Consider the following 26114-nt stretch of genomic DNA (forward strand, 5'->3'; position numbering starts at 1 on the left):
CTAGTATAATAGTTATTATTTTAACATTCTGTACAGAAATTCTAACAGATTAAATTACAAAGCCTTCATTTCCCTCTTTTTTTTCTTTTTACTAAATTTTGAAATGGTTCCCAGTCTTTGATAAAGCTTATTTTTTTTGTTCATCATACCCAATTTATCCATTTCCGCTATTCTAAGACACTTTTACAGACTATTCTTCTATTGTGAGATCTGCTGTCTGGTTTTAGGAATAAAGCCTTGCAGGGCAATCTGGAGGTTGTGGGGGAGCTATTAACAAGCTGCGTATCTCCTAACATCACTTCAAATCACCAAATCCTATAATGCAAGTTGGTTTGACTCTGAATGAAGAAATTAAAAAAAATAACAACCCAAGTAAGGCCTTTGAGAGAATGAAAAAGAATGGGTCCAAAATTCATATAAGATCTATTAGATTTATCCAAGAGTGGCAGACAGTTTAATCGGCATGAAACAAAATCAAAGAAAAAAGACAGGTGAGGGCAAAATAAAAACAGAACAGTGCATAATTATGAGGTAAGATAGAATTGGGTTGCTGTGAGTATTTCAGGCCATACTTGTAAAACTCTGGAAGATCTCAGAGTTAAATTCAAGCTCATAATAATAAACCACTGGAGACAAGTGGTTTATTTCTTCTTTCCACAATCCTAAAAAGATAGTTCTAAAGTTTCCCTGTTCAAACCTCCTGTATATATCAGTCCCAACTTCCATCCGCCCCCTAGTGGGCAAAGACTGTTCCTACTGCAGTGTTAATTTTGCTCACAAAACAAATGTCTTATTTACACTACCTTCCCTAACTGTACCAAGCCCACCTCCCTTCTCCATTGCAGACAACCGAAACAGCCAGTGCCAGGCTGATACAGTGATTCTGACATTGGTAATGCCATGAAGTTGTGAACACCAGCTCAAATCACTGGTCCATCTAGTCCAGGCATGGGCAAACTTTGGTCCTCCAGGTGTTTTTGACTTCATCTCCGGTAGGCTGTTAGGAATTTTAGGAGTTGAAGTCCAAAACACCTGGAGGGCCAAAATTTGCCCATGCCTGATCTAGTCTATAATCGCCCACTCTAATGAATGTCTGCCTTTCTTTACCTCTTTAAGTTTTACTAACTGAATGGACCCATCTGTTGGTCATCCCAAGGACATCCCAGCTCAGATGTTCTCCACATTCCTAAACAGTTCCATCTCAAATGTGTTGTTGAAGGCTTTCATGGCCAAAATCACTGGGTTGCTGTGAGTTTTTCAGGCTGTATGGTCATGTTCTAGTAGCATTATCACCTGATGTTTCTCCTACATCTTTGGCAAGCATTCTCAGTGGCCAGTTGACCAGTAGAATCATCTGCAAACCAAATCAAAAAGTGGGCCACAAAGTTTACAGAAAATGTACGCACACTGGTAGATACCTACATAAATACTCCAACCATCACAAAGGTTAAAAAAAGCATAATTAAAGCCCTGGTAGACCATGTGAACTGGATCTGCAAAGTCCACCTCCTCCAAGATGAACTGAACCACCTAAACTGGGCTCTACAGGCCAATGGAGACTCTATCACAGGCATCAGAAGAGCTGCAAGAGCAAGAACAAGCCAGTAGAGTCAAGACAAAGACCCACCCAGAGGAAAAGTATTCTTGCTATACATCAAGGGAACCACTGACCACATGGAGAAGATGATGAAGAAACACAACCTACAAACAATCTACAGATCCACCAAAAACATTCCACAAATGCTACGTTCAGCAAAGGATAAGAGGGATCCTCTAACCACTGCAGGAGTCTATTGTATAGCATGCAGCGGTGGACAAGTCTACGTAGGAACCACCAAATGCAGCATTGCCCAAATACAAATCAAAGAACATGAAAGGCACTCTAGACTAGTTCTACCAGAGAAGTCAGCTATAGCAGAAGCCTTGACTAACCAACCTGGGCACAGAATATTATTTGAGAACACAGAAATGCTCGATCACTTAAAAAACCATCATTAAAAAAAACAGACAAGCTATTGAAATCCATAAGCATATGGACAATGTCAACAGAAGGCAGGAAACCACAAAAATGAACAAAATCTGGTTACTAGTATTAAAAAAACACCAGAATCAAGGCAGTAAATAAAGAACACAACTCAAAAATAGGGGAATTCTAGACAGCAAACAATCAAGTGCCAGTGAACGCCGCCCGAACAAGGAGTGCCTTCAGGCACAACATCCAGGCTACCTCTATGCAAATACCCTCACTGATTGACTTTGCAAAGCTACTCAATGCTAATCAAGCTTGCTCGTTGCTACATTAACACTTGCTTCAAACAGACAAGGGCTCTTTCTCCCACCCTGGACATTCCACAGTTATATATTCATTCCACTTGCCTCACTGCCATCAGAACCTCTGAAGATGCCAGCCACAGATGCATATGAAATGTCAGGAGAGAATGCTTCTAGAACATGGTCATGCAGCCCAAAAAACTCACGGCAACCCAGTGATTCCGGCCATGAAAGCCTTCGACATCACATTGAGATGGAACTGATTAGGAATGTGGAGAACATCTCTGCTGGACCTTGGGATGACCAAAAGATAGATCCATTTAGTAGAACAAGGTACAGAAAGGCAGACATTCATCAGTGAGTATCTCAGGATTGGATGGACCAATGGTTTGAGCTGGTATTCACAACTTCGTGGCATTCGTATGGCACTCATTTACCCTGTAAATCGACTGCCTTGCATCTTTCAAAGATGGGGAAGGGGAACAATTCAAAGAGTCATCAAATCAATTTCCCTACGTGGCTGTGCTGTGAATTCGCACTATTGGTACTTTTGCGCATGCGCGGCATCGCTCCGGAATCTTCAGTTAGAATTTAAAAAGGATCGGCGGTTGGCCCCGCGCACACTCCCCCTAACATTATAAATAGCCCGCGGCTGGCTAACCGCCTCCAGATCTCTTCATCTGCGCTAAAGACAGCAGCTCGGATCTTCTTTATTTCAAAAATCGAAATTTATTTAATATGTCCAATACTAAAGGATTTAAGCGTTGCTCTGCCTGCCGGAGCAATTTCCCAGATAACGATGCGCATTCTTTGTGCATCGCCTGCCTGGGTGAAGGACATTTATCACAGGCATGCTCTATTTGCCAGTCCTTCACCCCTAAAACAAGAAAGAATAGGGAGATTCGTTTAAAAGCTGCCCTTTATGAACGGGCTCTTCTCCCTGATATACCACAAAACAAAGAAAAACTCTTACCTGAGATGGCGGTCCAGACTACAACACTTAAAAAGTTCAAAAGGAAGAAAGTTATTCAGGGTAAAGCGGCCTCGGCAAAGCTCCCGAAAACGGCAGGATCCGAGGCCGCGACTTCCCAATTGGTCTCTCCTTTTGAGAAGGAAAAGAGACCCCGCCACGTGGCTTCAATGCTGGAACTGAGCCGGCATCGACCTCCGCTTGCCCCGTGCGAGCACAGGAGGAAACTGAAACCGAAAGGGAGCTGAGGTCGGCTAAGACATGCCCCGCGCGTGCGCAGGAGGACACCATGACGCCCCCGATGCCGACGCTCTCGGCACCGGCTCCTCCTATAGTTCAAGCTGCAGGCTCAGGGGAGGAGCCGGGACGGGCGTCCTTAGCAACGCTCCCCTCCACATCGGGAATGCCTGTTGCTGAAGCCCTGACACAGCGCTGAGCACGCACTCCTTCGCGCTCACAGAACAGCAAGAGGGGGCGTCGAGGCTCGAGCTCCAGTGACTCCTCCTCCTCCTCTCCATCTACATCGTACTCTGACTCCTCATGCTCTGCAAGGAAGCGCAGGCGTGCGCGCGCACACAGAGCAAAATCAGCCTCATCTGCAAGATCCTCCCGTTGGGGGGATCGAAGTGATAGAAGACGTTCTCTTCCTCACCCAGGAGTCTATGAGATAACCCCCCAAGGGCGATTTATCTACTGTGGTCCACCAGTTTCCCCAAACCAAGAAGATACTTACCATTCTAGATATGGTAAAACAGACTGTAGATCAGACAGACAGACAGACAGACAGTTGCAAAGACAAGAGACTTTCCCTGTACGATTAGGTCATAGACACCAGGGAACTTACTATACTCAAAGAGATACACCACTGCCATCAATTTCTGAAGACCAACTTCCACTTGATGATGGGGAATCAGATTCTTCGATGGAAATGATAGACTCTCCAAATGCAGAGAAGGATCAGGTCTCCAATGCCAACCGTGCAGAGGACTATAACACGTTTGCACAAATGATTGGAAGAATGATAACTGCCTTGGACATTCCGGCTCCAAAACCAGTCTCCACAGTGGATGATCCTATGTATCCATCTGAGGAGCAAGACAATTCCCCATCCACACTACTTCCAACTCTTCCATATTTGTTAAAGTTAACTAAAGTTCCCGACATGTCTCCATCGGCTGCTCCTGCTATTCCTAGGAGGGTTGATCTTCTTTATAAAGCTGATTTATCAGTAGCGAGTTGGATTGCCCATCCCACAATACCAAATACAGTGGTGGCGGAGGCAGCTAGGTCGAAAAGACCTAAAAAGTATTCTATAACACCACCGGATAAGGAGGGCAAAAAAATTGACTCCCTTGGGAAAAAAGTACATGTGGCTGCGGGATTGTTTGCCAGAATGGCTCATTATGCAACCTATTTGAGCGGATACCAGAGTTTTCTCTGGAACAAAATGCTACCCTATATCAATCTTCTACCGGCTGAAGACTGACGTCTTCCTAAGACCTTTCAGGCAGAAGCCCTTGTTCTTTCTAGATTCCAGAAAGACTGCCAAACATATGGCTGAGACATCTGGCAAGCTTCTTGCCTCTACCACGGCCATACGGCGCCATGCATGGTTTCGTGCCTTCACATTATCGGAAGAGAGCCGTTTGTTGGCGGAAAACCTTCCTATGAAAATTCCAATTTGGCCGGAAACAAAATTATAATACAAAGTCCAGGTATCAACCATACCAAACTAAGGCTAAAACTGCAGGTAATACGAGACGTCGTCTTTGACGACCCCTCTGTTTCTAATATCCACTGTCTCCGGGATACTGTGCCTGAATCTCCTGAACCCGTTAGTTGCGTTTGGTTCAAGGATAGACTTCAACCATTTGCGCAGGCCTGGGCTGCAATTACCACTGATAGGTGGTTTCCTCCAAATTGTTGAGGAAGGTTATTCCATAGAGTTTATTTCGTTGCCCCCATTGGGCCATTTAAAAACTAATCCAGAGTCTCCAGCATTGCTGGAAGAAGTTAAAACTCTCTTAGCTAAAGGAGCAATTTCCCGTGTTGACCGTTCTATGTTTAATGAATGTTTCTTTTCCCGTTATTTTTTGGTAACTAAGAGAGGAGGTGGCCTGCGTCCAATTTTAGATTTAAGAGGAGTGAACATGTACATTGATACAAAGAAATTTCGTATGGTATCTCTCTCTATGATCCTTCCTCTTCTTAATAAAGATGTTTGGTTTTCAACCATTGACTTAAAGGACGCAGATTTTCATATTTCTATGGCTGAACATCATAGGAAATATCTCGCCTTTATGGTTGAAGACAAAGCTTACAGATTTAATGTTTTGCCGTTTGTCCTTACTACAGCCCCCAGTGTTTTCACAAAATGCATGGCGGTGATCGCTGCTCACCTCAGAACTCGGGGCATTACGGTTTACCTGTACATAGATGACTGGCTTTTGGTGGCTAGATCACGTGAACGCCTGCATGTGCATATAGACTCAACACTCTCTCTTCTCCAGTCCTTAGGTCTCGTGGTGAACAGAGAAAAATCACATCTACTACCTGTTCACAAGATTCAGTTTATTGGAGCGGTCTTGGATTCAGTTCAACAAAAGGCGTTTCTGCCAGAGGACCGATTTGCATCACTCAAGTCCCTGGTTGCGCAAATTCTATGCTCAGGAAAGGTGTCTGCGAAGAAAATCCAAGTATTGCTGGGGCACATGGCGTCTACAACTGCGGTCACGCCATATGCCCGATTACGCTTCAGGCCCATCCAGAATTGGTTTTTGTCAGTATTCCGCCCTGGTCTGGACAACTCCCATGTGCGGTTTCGCATGCCAGAGGAAGTGCGGCGCTCTCTTTTATGGTGGACGGAACCAGACAATGTAACTGCTAGCCTGCCCTTTCAAAATCCCGATCCGTCCACTGTTGTCACGACGGATTCCTCCTTAAAAGGATGGGGAGCACATTTCGAGGGCCTGACTGCCCAAGGTGTGTGGACTCCAGAGGAGTCCGCATTCCACATCAATGTTCTGGAATTACTCGCTATAGAAAAGGCGTTAAAATCTTTCGAGATGGCGTTGTTAGGCAAAGTAGTGCAGGTGGTTACGGACAATACAACGACAATGTATTACATAAACAAACAAGGGGGAACAAGGTCACAGGTTCTGTCAAGCCTAACAATGCACCTCTGGGAGTGGTTCATAGCCAGAGAGATTCATCTAGTGGCTGTTCACCTCCCAGGGGAGGAGAATGTATTAGCGGACAAATTAAGCAGATCCCCCATGTCGAACCACGAATGGTCCCTCAATCAAAGGGTACTCAGTACGATCTTAAAGATCTGGGGGCTTCCAACAATAGGTTTGTTTGCATCACAGGAGAATGCGAAATGTCCCCTTTATTGTGCCCGCAGAATAGCAAATCGGAGGCAGGGATGCCTAGGGGATGTGTTTCTATGCAAATGGAACAACGATTTCCTTTACGCGTTTCCTCCATTCCCTTTACTTCCGAAGGTTCTTTCGAAGCTTTGGAGGGACAAAGGGAACTGCATTCTAGTGTCACCATGGTGGCCTCGCCAACCATGGTTCTCAGTTCTTCTAGAAATGTCCAAAGGAAGATACAGGCGTCTGCCAAACAGGATAGACCTCCTAACTTCACAGGACGGGCAGGTTCATTACCCGGATGCCCATATGTTGAGACTCACTGCCTGGAGGATCGTTCCAGACAGTTAGGTTCATCCTTATCTTTGTCTGCTCAAGTTAAGGCTATTTTGGATGCAGCTTAAAAGCCGTCTACACAACGCTCATATGTGTATAAGTGGGCACGTTATTCCCGGTTTATGAAAGAAAGGGAGCTTGACCCCGTAAATGCGCCAATTTCGGTGGTGTTGGATTTCTTAGTTTCATTGTCTGATTCAGGTTTATCTCTCTCATCCCTGAAACGTTACCTGGCGGCCATATCGTGGTATAGAAGGAAAGAAGGAATGCCTTCCCTCTTTTCAGAATACTTAGTCAAGCTCTTCCTTAAAGGGTTCGGGAATGTTAAGCCAGCAGTTGTCCCAATTATCCCTTTGTGGAGCCTGGAGGTTGTGCTTTCGTCTCTTCAAAGTCCACCGTATGAGCCTATGGCCACATGCGATATTTCGCATCTCTCTTGGAAAACTTCTTTCCTAGTGGCGATAACATCAGCCAGACGTGTTAGTAAGATTTGCGCACTTAGATCAGATGAACCATACCTCCGGTTCCATAAAGATAAGGTTGTGCTCCGCACAGACATTTCCTTTCTTCCCAAGGTGGCGTCTTGTTTTCATATGTCCCAAGAGATTATTTTCCCAGCCTTCTTTCGGAATCCAACCTCCCCTTTGGAACGTAGTCTTCATTTGCTGGATGTACGCAGAGCAGTGGCTTTCTACCTCAGTAGAACAAAAGACATAAGGAAAACGCCAAAATTATTTGTTAAGTACAGGAAGGATACCTGTGACCTCCCTGTATCGTCACAACGTCTGTCATCATGGATAGTCTCTGTGATCAAGTTGGCATACCAGAAATCTGGATGAGAGCTTTCTATTGGCGTAAAGGGACACTCCACGAGAGCAGTGTCTGCTACGACAGCGTTTTGGAAAGGTGTACCCTTGGATACCATTTGTCGAGCTGCCACCTGGTCTACGCCGCTGACGTTTGTGTCACACTATAAACTTGATCTGATGGCCAAGAAGGACGCGGCATTTGGTCGGGCAGTGCTTTTTTCTGCGGTGGCATGACTCCCGCCAACCAAGGTGGGTAGCTCGCTAGTCTTCTACCAATAGTGCGTATTCACAGCACAGCCACGTAGGGAAAATGAGAGGTTGCTTACCTGTAACCGTAGTTTCCTTAGTGGTGTGCTGTGAATTCGCACGGCCCCGCCCATCCTCCCCGCAGTTTGTCATGCCTCCTCCTTCTAGCTGCATTAGCGGCGGAAGAGATCTGGAGGCGGTTAGCCAGCCGCGGGCTATTTATAATGTTAGGGGGAGTGTGCGCGGGGCCAACCGCCGATCCTTTTTAAATTCTAACTGAAGATTCCGGAGCGATGCTGCGCATGCGCAGAAGTACCAATAGTGCGAATTCACAGCACACCACTAGGGAAACTACGGTTACAGGTAAGCAACCTCTCATTTCTCCAGCAACTGTAAGGGAGCAAAGGTGTATGTGTACATTGAGCAAGAAGGTATAAAACATGAGGTTGGGAAGGACTCAAAGATCCCAGAAGCAGCTGGTGACTGAAGTACAGGCAACACATTTGGGTCTTTATTGCACATCTTATTGTGCTTTTCTCTATTCAATGTTCAGGTGGTCGTTTTCAGCCGATTTATACCATCCCTAAATATATACCGAGAGGTAAGAACCACGGCATTTCGTGACAGGTCAGAGTCTATTGTTACATTTAAAAGACTTTACGTTCATTGACACCCTCCCTGCAGATCATATAGGATCAAAAATTGTTGCAATCACTTGTTTGTATTCGGGGTGGGGTGGGTAGGAGAGATTTGAACATTGGGTGCCTGATAATGCTCTTGTTTCAAAAAATGTCTGACGTATTGAGAGTGTTGGAACTCAACCACATCCTGCACAAGTTTATGGTCCTCATTAAGGAAATAGATAATGCTGGTGGGTTAGTTGGCAGGGAAAGCCCTTCCCCATTGGCCTGCCTATCAGCCTGTTTTCTCCTCCTATCCCCTGACTGTTAGACTGATACTTCTCAGGGACACACCTCTTTTTCTTGAGCACATGGCAAGCCCTGGAGTCCTCCATTTAGTTCTTCTGTGAGCATGGAGAGAGACAAGATGTCCACTCTGATTTAGATAGCCAGGCCCTTTGCTTTCCTATCTAGAAATGTCGTTCTTTGAATGAAGTGTTTTACAATTTTTTAAAGCTTTATTCTGCTCCTGAATTGCCGAAGCTCATTTGCTCTAGTGCTGGCACAAGAAGCTTCTGATCTGCTAAACCACTGTTGCTGTTGTTGCAGATTTCCTTTGGAAATTCAGTTTCCTTTTTGAAATTGCCCAACACTGTGGGAGAAGGCAGTGTCCCCTCCGCTGCATCTCTCCCACTCCCTTGCTGTCCTCTGTAACTCATTGCACTGCAAGACTTTTGTGGCTCCTTGTCTTTGTTGTTGTTGTCTTTTCCCCTTAGCTGTCTCAGACAGAGGTTACGTGCTGTTGCTGGGGACAGAGCAATATACTAGTCGATTCCTCACCCCCAGAGGTTTGGCTTTCAACCCCTTCAGTAAGATATTCTACATCTGGGGGAATGCTATCTTGCAAAGGTAAGGCCTACTGCCTGATTTCAATGTGATCTCAGGTGGCTTCCCATTTCCATATTGTACCTTGATCCTTTTCTGAGTTGCAGGAATAATATTCTCAAATGAAGGCTGCAGTCATAGTGGGGAGCCCATCCACGTGGCTGTGGCTTCACACTCCTGTCCTGCAGACCCCAACATGTTTGTCTAGAGCCAGTCCCAGTCCCTGCTCTAGGCTCATGGCTGACCTTTAGTTCAATAGGAGGTAGAATTATGAGAGGAGAGTCTTCTGTAATTTTTCCCCTTTAGAATCAGCTTGGGTTAGTGGTTTTGGACTATGACTTGAAACCAGGGTTCAGATCTCTGCTTGGCCATGGCAACCCACTGGGTGACTTTGGGCAAGTCACACTCTCTCAACCTCAGAGGGAGGCAAGTGCAACCCTTCCCTCTCTCTGAACAACTCTTGCCAAGAAAGCCTCGTGATAGTTTAGCCTTAGAATCATAGAATAATAAGAGTTGGAAGAGACTCCAGGGGCCATCCAGGCCAACCCCATTCTACCATGCAGGAAAAACACAATCAAATCACCTCTGACAGATGGCCATCCAGTCTCTGTTCAAACGCCTCCAAAGAAGGAGCCTCCACCACTCTCCAAAGCAGTGAGTTCCACTCTTGAACAGCTCTTCTTACGGTCAGGAAGTTATTCCCAGTGTTCAGGAGGAATCTCTTCTCTGTAATTTGAACCCATTCCTCCAAGTCCTATTGCACAAGCCAAAAAAATCAAATCATCAGAAATGAGAGTGACACAGTTTAAATCCATTTTAATGCTGATTTTAAATATGTCTTTATTTTTTCCCCATCATATCAACTTTTTAAAATATGGCTAATGGTACATTACAGCAGACTACTGTAAAGTTTGCATATTTTGCATCATATTCGTGTAACACAAGCCAATAGTATTTTTCACCAGATATAATTTTAGGTTATTCTTATAGAGGTTTTTTGTGCTGAATTCAGATATGTGTTTATTTTCCCCTCGTGGTCAGCTGTGAATATTACACATATGGTTAATTCTTGTGCTCGCGCAGGCTGCATCGGATTATAAGAACTAACTATAATATATAGAGTTCAGGAATTAACCATATGTGCAAATTCACAGGTGACCACTTGGGAAACTATGTTTACAGGTAAGCAACCTATATTTTTTCTCTATCACTTTTAGCTTTTGCGCTGAAGCTAATCGAATAATTCATGCATTTATGTACTAATATCAATTAGATTCTATTTTATTAGTCTCATCACAAAACTTATCCATGATAGAGAAAAAATGCAGATCTGAATTCAGCACAAAAAACCTCTATAAGAATGATCTAACATCATATCTGATGAAAAATACTTTTTGGCTTGTGTTATGATTATGATTGTTATTATGATAATAATTATTATTTATATCCTGCTTTTTCTCTCTACCAGGAGACTCAAAGTGGCTTACATTAAAAACATTTCCATACAATTGAAAATACAAACATTAAAAAAGAATGAAATATCATTGGTATTTTTAAAAATCAGTTAAAACCCATAAAAACATATTCGAAACTAAAAACCACAGCACCCCTGACTAGTCTCCAGGGCAGGAGAAAAGAACTGTGAATCAGAAAGGACTTGAAGGCACATAACAACAATCCTTTACTTGAGCCATTTAAATAAAAAAAAAAACCCCCCACAGTAATATGAACTTTTTTTGATTGACTTTGAACTTATTTTGTTTGTCTTTTCTTGACAGCAATGACATGGTGAGCTACATATATTTGTCTAACTTTCCGGGCGATTCTCCTATCAAATATTTTGTTATGTCCTTTACTGGCCACATTGCTTTTGTGACAGACGCAAATGAGGTACGTGCATTTATTTTCCCTTCTGCAGAAGTGATTTGGCTTGGAACTATTTCTTGAGTGTAGTCTGTTGTTAATAAATGATCCTGTTTGCGTGGACTGGGCTTTAGCACAGATGGTTAATTACCAGTAGCAATAGATCTTTCCCAACCAAAAGGTTGGGAGTTCAAGCCCAGGTCAGGGTGAGCACCCAACCTTCAGCCCAGCTTACTGTCCACTTAAGGAGTTTGAAAACAGCTGTAGCTATGAGTAGAGGAATTAAAATAAAATAAGCGGGGAGGTAATTTATGGCACCATTTAAAAAAGGCTGGCTATCAAAGACCAGGAGGAAAGTCTGTGAGCAAAAAAAGGCTCATTGTCATAGAACTGAGCATAATCTCCAGGATGCCAAAGTTGGAAAAATGCTGAGACACCTACGTCTATCTGCCTGTTTGTCCTGAATGTCTAACGCAGTGGTTCTCAACCTGAGAACAAAAATCCAGTCTGTGAAACTCCTTCCTCTTTATTTATTTTATTTTATTTTATTTTATTATTATTTTATTTATTTATTTATTTTATTTTATTTTATTTTATTTTATTTTATTTATTTTTGCTCCTTTCCGCAGAGCTAACCAGCCCCGCCCCTTTTGGTACTAATGTTGGAGAGTGGTCCCTGGTCAAAGTGGTCTCTGGTCAAGTGGGCCTTGGTCAAGTGGGCCCTAGTCAAAGTGGGCCCTGGTCAAGTGGGCCCTGGTCGTGGGCACTGGCCGAGTAGGCACTGGTTAAAGTGGGCCCTGGTCAAAGTGGACCCTGGTTAAAGTGAGCCCTGGTCAAGTGGGCTTGGTCAAAGTGCACCCTGGCCAAAGTGGGCCCTAGTCAAGTGGAACCTGGTCAAAGTGGGCCCTGGTCAAGTGGGCCCCGGTCAAGTGGGCCCTGATTAAAGTGGGCACTGGCCGAGTAGGCACTGGTTAAAGTGGGCCCTGGTCAAAGTGGGCCCTGATTAAAGTGGGCACTGGCCGAGTAGGCACTGGTTAAAGTGGGCCCTGGTCAAAGTGGACTCTGGTTAAGGTGAGCCCTGGTCAAGTGGGCTTGGTCAAAGTGGACCCTGGCCAAAGTGGGCCCTAGTCAAGTGAGCCTAGGTCAAAGTGGGCACTGTTACTGGTCAAGTGGACTCTGGTAAAAAAAAAAAGGTTGGGAACCACTGGTCTAACGTCATTTAATGTTTGCCTGTATTTGTTCTGTGATCACACCTGAGCCTCCTTCAGGGTGAGAAGGGCAGAATATAAATGCTTTAAATAAATATCTGGACCATTATTTTCATCTCAGTCTAATTAGCTCTGAATACGTTCAGTAAGATATTCTACAACTGGGGGAATGCTATTTTGCAAAGGTAAGGCCTGCTGCCCAAAACATACTGATTTGAATGTCTTCCCAGCTGGCAACAACTGACAGGGAGTTCTGGCATGGGCTGGTGCATGAGGTCACAAAGACTCGGAAGCGACTGAACAAATAAACAACAACAACAAAACATTTAAAATCATTTTTATTTTAAAACCATTAATATTTAATTTTATATTATTTTTAAGGTTTTAAATTATATTTTGTAGTATGACCTTTGTTCTGTTACTCATGATGTCATTTGTTGCATTTCTTTTTTCTATCAGTGACTCCGGCAAAAAAAGAATGGAGGGGATGGGGGGATTAAAATAAATGTCAACCAGAAAGAGATTTTAGTTGTGCATTTCTCTCTCTCTCCCCACCCTTCAATTCAAGGTCTGGGTTATGAGTGAAAGCAGCACAGAGATCAAAAGAGCATATCCGTCTGAAGCCTGGTCCGTGTACAATACCCTGCAAGTGATGGAAGGCTCACCGGATCACGACTTGAATGCCACTCAAGCTATAGTCACGGTTTTCTTTGACAAGGATGGGATGCAAGAGGTGGGTGTCTTCGGTGTGTTTGTGACAGTTGGAAGTTCAAGGGGAGCGACGGTAGTAAGAAACAGCATGAGGGTCCTGATAGCAATAGCAGCAGGACTCTTGGCGATGAGAATTTCGGACCCTGGTTTGCCCACAGAAACCCACCGAGGGACCTTGATCAACTGGCACTCTCTGAACTCCAGAGGAAGGCAGTGGAGGGACAGCTCTCCCAAAGCCATTTTTGCAGCCCTTCTCTCTCTTAATATACTCCATTCCTTTTATTGGTAACCAAGTGATGCACCTTTGACACCTTCTTCTCATGATCATAGCCTGAGGTCTAGGAACCTAAATACTGAAAATCTGACAATGAAGAGAGATGTTATGGATGGAGCACTGTAACTCATGTCTTCATCGGCCTCTTTTTCTCAGCGCTGGAATATGTATGAGCCAAGCTGAAGTTTTGCTCTTATCGCATCTGTTCCCTTTTTGCTGATTCTGAGATCAGCCCTCTCCTTGTCACTGTGGCCCTTGGATATCTCAGAAAGCATCTTCACATTGAGCCTGTTAAGCTCAAATGCCAAGTGATCACTGTCATCAAATCACAAATACTGGGCTCACATCTCTCCATTTTTCATTCTTTGTTTCCCTCAGTAAATATTTACCCACTAAAGCGCATTAAACAAGTGCTGCGCCGACCCAACTTGTGTTAACAGGGATTGGGAGAGAGGCCAAGAAATGGTGGGGACATGTGTTGCCTGCCCCAAGAAGACTGCATGCTTGCTCTTGCTTCTGCTGTCCCTGGACAAATAAAAAGAGTAGGAGTTTTGGATTATATTGTATTGTTTTGAATGTTGGGAACCCTTAGATTCTCTCTATGATCAGCTCTTTGGGTCTCCAACTCCCAGAATTCCTAACCATTGAACATTGAAGGACTTCTGGGAGTTGATGGCCCAAACAGCGGGAGGGTTGAAGAGGCCTGAATCAACTGCTCTTAATCCCTTCTCTTTCAGTTGGTTTATAGGGAGGATCCTGGAACCACTGGAAAGTTAATCAAGAGGAAATTCCCTCTGGATCATATCCTGACCTACGACCAGGTGATCAACACTCCTCACAAATGGATGACTCACAAGTGAGTGGTGGCGCACAAGGTGCGGCTGAATTGTTTCTGAACTTGTCCACCATCTCAGCAATAGTTCTACTGGCAATGGACTATATAGATTGTTGTAGTCCAGAGAATGGCTTCTCAGATCTAGCACCTGCTTCCACTTTATTTGAAAGTGTCTTTGGACGAGAGAGCATCGTTCGCTCAGACACAAACGGCCTTCAAGGCTAGCCAGAAATACCACTCTCAGTCAGTTGTTCCACAATGGTTCTCAGCACTTTCTTGTGCCCAGGGAAAGTTGTTCACTGTGAGGTGAAGTCTAAACCCAGACTATGGCTGGGTACTCCATTGGATCGAAGGACTCCAGTCAAGGATCGGGTCAAAGATGTGGAATGTATGACCCATCATGTATTCTTGGTTTCAAGCTCCATTGGCCCCATCCAACACATCCAGGTTGAGGGATGATGGGAGTTGCAGTCCATGTACTTCTGGAGGGCCATTCCCTTCCTCCACATTTGAGGTAGAATTCTCCTTGAGTTTGTGAGATTGAAATAGTTCATAGTCAGATGTAAATAATATGTATATTTAAAGAATGTTTACAATGTTTATGTGTTTCAATTATGCTGTAACCCGCCTCGAGAAGAGGCAGGTAATAATAATAGTAATAATAATAATAATAATAATAATAATAATAATAACCATAAATGATGGCTTGGCTTCTTTGTTCCCAGTGGCATAGACTACATCAGATTCACCCACCGTTGCCCATTTGCCGTGGTCCGCTTTGTGGACTTGCCGTTCCCACAGCGCTATACTCGGATGGAGCATTACCGTGTCAAGCCTCCGGAAATCATGGTCAAGACAGGCTTCTATGACCAGAAGTCGCTGATTGTGTACCAGGGACTGGTCTACCAACTGCTACAGCTGCATTCAGCTTACCACAGAGTGAGGACAGTTTTTTGATGTCAACTTCAGAAAGTGGTTTCCCTATGCACAGGCTTGTGCTCACTTACATCAGGCTTTTCTCCCGTCCACTCCTGGTACAAGGCCTAGAATTATCAGATTGAATCCAGGCCTCAGTGCAGGAAGAGGTCATGGAAATCTCCACTGACTAGAATGAAAATGCCTCTCCTCTCTCAGTTTCCAAACCCTAATTTTTTCTGCCCTTGTTGTGTGTCATTCTTGGGCTGAAAGCTTGCAGAAGTGAGCAGCCCCTAGTTTCTCACCTGGAATCTGGGACATCCATTTGAAGCTTGGGAAACACTTGTTTCCAATTTGAAAACAGAAGACGCTCCTTGGCCTTGATGGTCTTGTGTAATATTTACATATTTATAGATGTATTTATAGGTCCCTCCCACTGAAAGGACCAAGAGGCCCACTTTGAATGTCAACCCTTCTTCTCCTGTTTTGGATTAAAACAAGCAATGGGCGGCATTCATACTTTCTGGAGGTCTTTTGGGAGTTTAAAAAAGGAAGTCTTCTTTTCCAATGACAGTGGGGCTCTTGTATGTGCCTGCATTTGAGCATCTTGTCCTAAGGGCAGCATCCCACAAGCCATGTCCACAGCAGAATGCCCAGGACCATTGCCTTTTTAGGCCCCATCTGCACTGACCAATTAATGCAGATTCAAACCAGTAGTGAAGAAAGTGCCTTTCGGTATGCAGATGATTACATAGGAAATGCTGGAACTACTCTGAGGCCCAGATAGTAATGGCAGAAATCACAGAGCACTTTCCTTCGCATGGTTTTTTGGGGGCATTTTTGTTACCTATTTAGCTTTTAAATAGTCAGTGTGGATGAGCCTCAGTGTCTTGCTTCTTATCAGCCACCAGAGGCCACCACAAGCCCACAAGAACCTCCTGTCTCCAGTGCTTTCGCTGGCATGGCTTCTGTGCTACTCATAGAATCATAGAATCAAAGAGTTGGAAGAGACCTCATGGGCCATCCAGTCCAAACCCCTGCCAAGAAGCAGGAATATTGTATTCAAATCACCCCTGACAGATGGCCATCCAGCCTCTGTTTAAAAGCTTCCAAAGAAGGAGCCTCCACCACACTCCGGGGCAGAAAGTTCCACTGCTGAACGGCTCTCACAGCCAGGAGAGCCGTTCATCTGTCACAGATAATGCTGGGTTCCTTCTGGCTGAGGCTGCTCTTGTACCTGGGTGGGGTCTTTTCTCTTTCTCTTTCTACCAACTGTACTTTACCAAGTTTTCTTTTTTGTTATCTTGCTAGGCTTATGCTGACCCAGTCCATGACCCCACTTGGCGCTGGTGGAAGAACAAGAAACAAGATGCAGTAAGAAAAACCAGTCTTGGGGAATTGATATGGAATTTAGACCACAATTAAATGAGAGAGTTTGGATTGGTGAGCTATACCAACCATAATTTTAAAAAACCCCAAGTTCCAGATTAAAAACTCACCAGTGAAGCAAAGGCATAAGACAGAGGAGGCATTTTATTCCATTTTGGCCGAGATGTGATGCATATCAGAGCTTCTGCTCTGAAAATTACAAGCATAAGAGAGCATGTGCTCCGCACAACAGTTTTTATACAAGAAGGTCCATTGTTTCAGTTTGAATGCTCCCTCTTTTGTTTCTGGTTGGCTGAGCTCTGATGATATGGCTGGAAATCTCCTCCCAGCCAGGTGAGGAAAGCTCTCTGAGTGGAACAGAGTCTCTAAGGAATGCTGGCTTTCCAGACCAGCCTGGGTTCAGGGCGGGGATGATGGGATTATGAAAACCAGACCTTGGAGAACAGTGGAAGCTGATCTCTGAGGTCTTGGCTTGGCTAGGTAAACAAAGGTGCCTGTTGAGGAGCTATCACTCTATTTTGTTATATTCTTTGCCTGACACTGAGAAGCATTCTTGACTGGCTTGAGTCATACAGTTTAGTTTCTTATTTTAGTACATTTAAGAATAAGGCGGAATAAAAGCACAGTTTATACATTTAAACTTGGGAAACAGACACATTATATAAAAGGATAAACATTGGAATTGATAAATATAAGTCTTGGGTTGTTGTAGGTTTTTCCGGGCTATATGGCCATGTTCTAGAGGCATTTTCTCCTGAAGTTTCACCTGCATCTATGGCAAGCATCCTCAGAGGTAGTGAGGTCTGTTGGAAGTAGGAAAACGGGTTTATATATCTGTGGAATATATTGTCCCAGGGTGGGACAAAGGACTTTTGTCTGCTGGAGCTAGGTGTGAATGTTTCAACTGACCACCTTGATTAGCATTTAATGGCTTGGAAGTGCCTGGGGGGAATCTTTTGTTGAGAGTGATTTGATGTGCCTGGTTGTTTACTCTCTGTTGTTTTGCTGTTGTAATTTTTGAGTTTTTTAATACTGGTAGCCAGATTTTGTTCATTGTCATGATTTTAAGTCTTAGCTTTGGACGTCTAAGCATAATTGTGTCTTATTTCCAGACCAGCCAGACAAAGGATGTGGCAATGACCCAAAGTCCCCTTTGTCTTGAACCACACCTAGGGCCATTCCCCAGTGTGAGACAATTGTAGGATAATTTGCCTCCTGACCTAGGTCAGGTAAAGGTTAATGTTTTCTGTCCCCGAAGTAAAATACAACACATTTTATAGGAATCAAAGTGGAATAAAATACAGTTGATAGAGGGAAGAGAGAGAGGTCTAGGGGTGGTGGGGAGGCCTGGGGGGTTATACAAAAGGGTTAGGGTTAGCTCACTGTATATCTGGCTTATTGCCCTTGGAAAACTAAAAATCCCTAACTATAAATCCTTTTTTATTTGGGGTGGGGGTAGTGGTGTTCAATAACAGAATCATTCTTCAGTGAACCCCTCCCCACTGAGAATATTAAGTTTAGCCGTACCTTAGTCCCCGGGGGGGGGGGGGGGGGGGTAAAATCTCCTGGTTTTAAGGCAAATAGCAAATTCAGAAAAGTCAATTCCAGAGCCTGCTTCTGATCTCTACTTTCATCGAGTTAAACTAGGGACAATAGTAAAGGAGGAAATCCATTGTGGCAGATCTGAAATGGTTAAACCTCTGGACAGGTTGTATATATGTTAAATCCTGTATTTACATACATGAAAGCACAGAGATTAAAATTTCACTCACCACTACATGTTTTGTCTACCTCTCCATATGGCTCAAAGCAGGGAGCAGCAGATTAAATATGCACATCTATTATCAAACACATAATAGGGGAAGGTGTGCATTGGTACTACTGTGGCTATAGACATACAAAGAATCGGATGGTTTATATCCCTCCTTACAATCACATGCAACTCTTTCCAGGAATACTACTACTACATGGCCAGCAATTGGAAATCTTCTGGAGGCATCTATGTTGACATGGCCAACTATATGAAGATCTACGACATCATGCCCAATAATTTGCTGCCGAAAACTATCTACTTGGACAAGGAGCAGACTTTCCTCTTCTCTGTGTACTTGAGCCTCCGGACGACCAAACAGAGCAGTAAGATGATGTGGGAGATTAGAGATGTGAGACTCACTCAGGCCCCTTCTAAACTACCATATAATCAAATTTCTGAATCCACATTATCTGCTTTGAAGTGGATAATATGAGTCTGCATGGCTATATTTGTTGTTTATTCGTTCAGTCGCTTCCGGCTCTTCATGGACCAGGCCAAGCCAGAGTTCCCTGTCAGCCGTGGCTACCTGCAGTCCCTTCAAAGTCAAGCCAGTCACTTCAAGGATACCATCCATCCACCTTACCCTTGGTTTGCCCCTCTTCCTTTTTCCTTCCATTTTCCCCAGCATCATTCTGTTCTCCAAGCTTTCCTGACTTCTCATTATGTGGCCAAAGTCCTTCATCTTTGCCTCTAATATCCTTCCCTCCAGTGAACAATTGGCCTTTATTTCCTGGAGTATGGACTAGTTTGATCTTCTTGTAGTCCAAGGCACTCTCAGAACTTTCCTTCAATACCACAGTTCAAAAGTGTCTATCTTCCTTCGCTCAGCCTTCCTTATGGTCCAGCTCTCACATCCATAGGTTGCTACGGGGAATACTATTGCTTTAACTATGCGGACCTTCGTTGCCAGTGTGATGTCACTCCTCTTCACTATTTTATTGAGATTGGTCACTGCTCTCCTCCCAAGAAGGAAACATCTTCTGATTTCCTGGCTGCAGTCTGTGTCTGCAGTAATTTTCACACCTAGAAATACAAAGTCTGTCACTGCCTCCATGTTTTCTCCCTCTATTTGCCAGTTAGCAATCAGTCTGGTTGCCATAGTCTTGGTTTTTTGATGTTTAACTGCAACCCAGCTTTTGCACTTTCATCCAGTTCAAAGCAGATAATATGGACTTTATATGGCAGTATGCTGAACAGCTCTCACAGGTAGGAAGTTCTTCCTTATGTTCTTCCTTTCCTGTAGTTTGAAGCCATTGTTCTGCGTTCCAGGGCAGAAGAAAACAAGCCTGCTCCCTCCTCTCACATTTTCATAAATGGCCATCACGTCTCCTCTCAGCCTTCTCTTCTGTATGCTAAACATGCCCAGCTCTTTTAAGCTGCTCCTCATAGGGCTTATTCTCCAGACCCTTGATCCTTTTTGTTGCCCTCCTCTGGGACTTCTCCCGTTCTCCAAGAACCCTCAAAGGTGATTGCCAGTGGTTTCGAAATAACTTCCGCTAGTTCCTTCAATACTCTTAGATGTAGTTGATCTGGCCCTAGGGACATGAATTTGTTTAGACCAGCCAGGTATTGTTGTAGGTTTTTCCAGGCTATATGGCCATGTTCTGGAGGCAATTTTTCTCCTGACGTTTCACCTGCATCTATGGCAAGCATCCTCAGAGGTAGTGAGGTCAGACCGGCGGGAAGGTAACGGCGCTCCATGCAGTCATGCCAGCCACATGACCTTGGAGGTGTCTACGGACAACGCTGGCTCTTCGGCTTAGAAATGGAGATGAGCACCACACCCCAGAGTCAGACATGACTGGACTTAATGTCAGGGGACTACCTCTACCTTTACCTATACACAGTGTTAAAAATGCAGATATACCATAGGGGTTGTAGTGGAGTCATAGGCCTTCTCTCGTTTTGCCTTTAGTGGGGGAAACGGCGGAAGAGAATTCTCTCAACTACATGTGGCTCACCATACTTTTATCCCATCCGGAATATGTTCATGCGGATCTAGAGAGGCACGAACTAATCAGCAGAGGCTCCATCCTCTATAAGGTAAAGTCCCCCCCATTCCCACCAGATGAACTGTGTGAATGGGGCCAAGAGGAGGGGGCTCCAGTATGAGTAGTAAACTTCTTGTGGCTATATCTGAAGTTCATTTGAGTGGTGCAGGCAGGGTCAACAGTGAAAAACAAAGCAAGAGGAGCCAGCTTCAAAATTGTGGAGTTAATTCTATGCATGGAAAAAGTGAGAATACAAATACGTTGGTCATTGATTCTGCACACTTGAAAGGCTTGCAATAAGGGGAAGCCGACATAGAAAATGGGGAAGCCTGATAGTGACAAAACCTTTCTTTTCACATTTTTTTTTGTCTTGCCTCACTTATAACAACAACTCCTCCTCCTCACAGGTGTCAATCTCAGACAGTGGCCATTACCCAATGCAACAGCTCAGTGGGAAGGAGCTGTTGAAGAGCTCTGCTAATTTAAAGGTAAGAGAACAGTCTTTATCAATGCCCGTTCTTTAATTTCAATGGCTTTCTTTCTGATTATCAAAGTGGAGCTCTTTGGTTAGGGCTGTTATGAATGACTTTTCAATAACTTTGAAGCATAGGTTCTTTTTATTGCAATTTCCAGTGTGAGAAGATATATCAGATTACAGAAAACATTTAGACAAAGAATGACATTGGACATACAGACATACAGATTCTATGCAACTACATTGGATTCACAATTACATTGGTTAACAAACAAACAAAGGGGAATTACATTTTCACTCAGCATTCACACACATGTACATGCATTCATCCACATGCATCCAAATATTACCATATCCTTTCTCCCTCCTTGGAGAAGCACCTGTAAGGCCAGACCCTGATTTCCTGCAGCCTGCCAACGCATAGTTCCATAACTTCCATAACGCCATAACTTCAAAACGCCGAAATGCCAACACTTCTTTCCCTAAGAACAGTGCCAAGGACCAGATCTCTGTTTTCCATACAGCAGAACCTGACTCCCTGCACAAAATCTAAGACTCCAAAAGCGCACTTCTTCCTCTTCCCTTGAGAAAGAAGCCCCAAAGTGTTCAGAATCATGCTTTCCCATAGCATATCTGACACTCTCCAAATACACCACCTCTCTCCTTCCCATGGAGCAGAGCATGGCGGGTGGATCAGACTCCTCGGTCTGCCACGATTTGAGCATTATTAGGCTGAGTCTTTTATAGGAAAATTCTGTTGATGTAGTCCCAAAGTTGTAAATTAATGATAGACGTCTTCCATCCTGGATCCATCCCAGTTTCCTGGCCAGATGTTGATCTTCTTGATTGGTGTTGATCTTCTGTTGACTTCCTTCTTAACATAAGGAATGTTGCAAACATTTCCTTTATCCCTGTCCCAGTTCTTATCAGGGTTTCTCATTAGCAAGTCCAGCAAGCAGGTAGTTAGTCATTGCAGGCCTTAATATTATACTGGTGATTCCAAAATTATTAGCTCCATCCATACATCCTTCCATTCTTCCATTCATTCCCACACATCATTTTAAATTCACATTTATCAAATTTGCACATTGAATTTCTTATTACAGGGCTAGCATGGCCCATCAGAGACCATTTGGTGTGCCAGGCTAGCCCTTCACTTGAAATGTGTTCAGTTTGTTTTGCTTTTCCCAGGTTGCACACTCAGGGATGAACTGCTACCATTACATGAATGACGGACCAGTCATAAAGGTAAGTGTGGCTTTACCTTCCTGATGGCAAGGGAGATGATCCCTGTTCTGTCCTTCTGCAAGAAGCCCCAAGACGCATACAATCAGTGGGTTGCTGTGAGTTTTCCGGGCTGTATGGTCATATTCCAGAAGCATTCTCTCCTGACATTTTACCCCCATCTGTGGCAGCCATCCTCTGAGGTTGTGAGGTTTGTTGGAAACTAGGCAAGTGAGGTTTATATATCTGTGGAATGTCCAGGGTGGGACAAAGAACTCTTGTCTGTTTGAGTCAGGTGTGAATGTTGCAATTGACCACTCAAAAAAATGGGAATTCCAGACAGGAAACAATCAGGGCCAGCTAACACCTCCCAACAAAGGATTCCCCCAGGCAGAAGCAGCCAGGCTTTGACACTGCAAGGCCATTAAAAGCTAATCAAGGTGGCCAATTGCAACATTCACACTTGCCTCAAAGTGACAAGAATTCTTTCTTCCACCCTGGACATTCCACAGTTATATAAACCCTATTTGCCTAGTTTCCTACAGACTTCACACCCTCTGAGGATGCTTGCCATAAATGTGGGCGAAACATCAGGAGAGAATGCTTTTAGAAGATGGCCATACAGCCCAGAAAACTCACAGCAACCCAGTGATTCTGGCCATGACAGCCTTCGACAACACATAGAATTAATATTTGATCTTTGGGACCCTGAAACAATTTGACCACCCATCTCCCTCTCTCTGCTGTTCTGCAAGCCGTTCTTCCCTTCATCCCTTTGCCATGGCATCCTTCCATCTGCCATCTCTTCCTACACTCATGCATTAATGATGCCAGCCACATTCTCTGGGGCATTCTGTGTCCAAGAAGGGAAGTTCCTTGCATATCGCTCCAAGTCTGTCTCCTCAAGGTGTTCCTCCGATTCCACCCCAAAATGCAAAAGGCTTATTCGAATCCGAGCGTGCCAAATCGAACACGGTTTGTGTCCTTTTTAAGGGCATATGCCGCGGCAATAAAAGCCGCAAAGAAGACTTTCTTTGCGGCTACTATTGCGTCTGCAAAGAACCGTCCGGCTGAACTGTTCCGAGTTGTCAGAGGCCTTTTAAAACCCACCATCCAGGATGGGCGCCCTGATGACTCGGCAGTTCGCTGTGAAGCCTTTGCTCGGTTCTTCGCAGACAAAGTCGCTTTGATCCGCTCTGGTCTGGATACCATATTAACGGCAGTCTCTGAGGATGTAACACGAGCATCTGCTTGTCCGGTTTTGATGGATTCATTTCAATTGGTTCAATCCAAGGATGTGGACAAGGTGCTTGGAGGAATGAGAGCTACCACATGCATCCTAGACCCCTGCCCATCCTGGCTTCTGAAGGAGGCTAGAGGGGGATTGGCCGAGTGGGTGAAGGTGGTGGTTAATGCCTCCCTCCGGGAAGGCAAAATTCCAGCCAGCTTAAAGCAAGCTGTAATAAAACCGCTGTTGAAAAAACCATCACTGGACCCCACTCAATTTGTCAACTTTCGGCCTGTTTCCAATCTCCCCTTTTTGGGCAAAGTCTTGGAACGTGTGGTGGCCTCACAACTCCAGGCATTCTTGGTAGACACGGATTATCTGGATCCGGCACAGTCTGGCTTTAGGCCGGGGCATGGTACCGAGACAGCCTTGGTCGCCTTAGTGGATGATCTGCGCCGGGAGCTCGACAGGGGGAGTGTGTCCCTGTTGGTGCTGCTGGACCTCTCAGCGGCCTTCGATACCGTCGACCACGGTATCCTTCTGGGACGCCTCGCGGGAATGGGTCTTGGAGGGACTGTTTTACAGTGGCTCCGCTCATTCCTCGAGGGCCGGTCTCAGAAGGTGTTACTGGGAGACTCCTGTTCAACCCCACAACCTTTGACTTGTGGGGTTCCACAGGGCTCTATACTGTCCCCCATGCTGTTTAATATCTACATGAAGCCGCTGGGTGAGATCATCCGGAGTTTCAGAGTGCGATGTCATCTGTACGCGGATGATGTCCAACTCTGTCACTCCTTTCCACCTGCTACTAAGGAGGCTGTCGAGGTCCTGAACCGGTGCTTGGCTGCTGTGACGGTCTGGATGGGGGCGAACAAATTGAAATTGAATCCAGACAAGACAGAGGTACTCCTGGTCAGTCGTAAGGCCGAACAGGGTATAGGGTTACAGCCTGTGTTGGATGGGGTCGCACTCCCCCTGAAGACACAGGTTCGCAGTTTGGGTGTGATCCTGGACTCATCGTTGAGCCTGGAACCCCAGGTTTCAGCGGTGACCAGGGGAGCATTCGCACAGTTAAAACTCGTGCGCCAACTGCGCCCGTACCTTGGGAAGTCTGACTTGGCCACGGTAGTCCACGCTCTGGTTACATCCCGTTTAGACTACTGCAACGCTCTCTACGTGGGGTTGCCTTTGAAGACGGCCCGGAAGCTCCAATTAGTCCAACGCTCGGCAGCCATGATACTAACTGGAGCAGAGCGCAGGGAGCATACAACTTCTCTGCTGTACCAGCTCCACTGGCTGCCGATCTGCTACCGGGCTCAATTCAAAGTGCTGGCGCTGGCCTTTAAAAGCCCTAAACGGTTCTGGCCCAACTTACCTATCCGAACGTATCTCAGCCTATCAGCCCACCAGGACCCTAAGATCTTCTGGGGGGGCCCTGCTCTCTATCCCGCCTGCTTCACAGGTGCGGCTGGCGGGGACGAGAGACAGGGCCTTTTCTGTGGTGGCCCCGTGGCTATGGAACGCCTTCCCCATGGAGGTAAGATCAGCCCCCTCATTGATGGTTTTCCGGAAAAGACTAAAAACCTGGATGTTCGAGCAGGCGTTCGGTTAACTCAGTGCAATAAGTGTAATGATTGAAGGACTGGCAATTTGGATGACGAAACTGGATTGCGATTTTAGTCAAGAGATGAATTGGATTGTTTATTGATATATGTATTGTGGATCGTGTTTTTATGCTTTTAAACTGTATACTGTTGTTTGTTATAAGTTGTTGTAAACCGCGTTGAGTCGCCGGCTAGGCTGAGAAACGGCGGTATACAAGTATAGCAAATAAATAAATAAATAAATAAATAAATAATATTCTTACTCTCTGCCAACCTTGCAGGGCAGTGATACAATCAGCATCAATATTGGATGTCCTCCAGGCAGAAGGCTGGCTTTTGACATCACTTACACCAAAAATTACACTACCGAGAAGAACAAGCGCTACTTCGACTGTGTGAAACCGGACCCCGAGATGCCCTGCTTCTACTTCAGTGATGGTAAGGACAGCGGGAGGAATACCTGGGTGCATTGGGTTTCTGCCATGAAGTGAGCTGGGAAGTCAGATGAGTGGAACGGACATGGTTATATATCTGATTGTTATGGCAGAAAAGATGCATAAATCCAGTGGTTCCTCAACTAGGACCAGTAAAAATTGATGTTTAGTTCTGGTCAGTAAGACAGTTTCAAGAGGGGTTGTTCAGTTCAGCCTGCTCCACCTGGGACCATTCCAAGCATTCAGCATATTTGACACACTTTCTTCTTTCTTTTCTTTCTTGGCAGTGTTTTACCCTTTCTTCTTGATCCAAGACATGGTGACAGGGCACTCAGGACGTTTCAATGGAAGGTGAGGCCTGAGCACAGCTTTGTGGAAATGTTGAGTCGGGATGAATAGATTCTCAAGCTCTTTGTTCAAGTTCTTTGGAACAAGGCGGAGGCACCTGGGTCCAAACCCAATGCACTTGGACAGGGACACTCCTGGTTAATCCTTTGTTGCGCCACATTTTCAGCTTCCTTAAAAATGTCCAGGTTCCTCTCGCTTCCTCACAGTTACTCCCTTAACTACAATTGCTGCAGAATGAGTTCAAAATGCAAAAGTTGTTTGTACTGAGTTAACTGAGGAGGAGGAGGAGAGAAG

The 26114-nt window shown here is 44.8% G+C and overlaps 1 protein-coding gene across 1 annotated transcript in view; it reads left to right on the plus strand.

Moving 5' to 3' along the window:
• Positions 1-26114, plus strand: part of LOC137095262 (cation channel sperm-associated auxiliary subunit gamma-like) — an 85413-nt gene that overhangs the window by 47680 nt on the left and 11619 nt on the right. The window contains exons 12-24 of the mRNA XM_067461715.1: positions 8557-8604; positions 9400-9532; positions 11287-11398; positions 13148-13312; positions 14302-14420; positions 15125-15338; positions 16626-16688; positions 18656-18839; positions 20432-20559; positions 20915-20995; positions 22174-22230; positions 25320-25476; positions 25760-25823. Coding sequence (XP_067317816.1) covers positions 8557-8604; positions 9400-9532; positions 11287-11398; positions 13148-13312; positions 14302-14420; positions 15125-15338; positions 16626-16688; positions 18656-18839; positions 20432-20559; positions 20915-20995; positions 22174-22230; positions 25320-25476; positions 25760-25823 — 1525 coding nt within the window. The remainder of the gene's footprint in view (positions 1-8556; positions 8605-9399; positions 9533-11286; positions 11399-13147; positions 13313-14301; positions 14421-15124; positions 15339-16625; positions 16689-18655; positions 18840-20431; positions 20560-20914; positions 20996-22173; positions 22231-25319; positions 25477-25759; positions 25824-26114) is intronic.

The sequence above is a fragment of the Anolis sagrei genome, chromosome Y, assembly GCF_037176765.1.
Source record: "Anolis sagrei isolate rAnoSag1 chromosome Y, rAnoSag1.mat, whole genome shotgun sequence".
Taxonomy (NCBI): Eukaryota; Metazoa; Chordata; class Lepidosauria; order Squamata; family Dactyloidae; genus Anolis; species Anolis sagrei.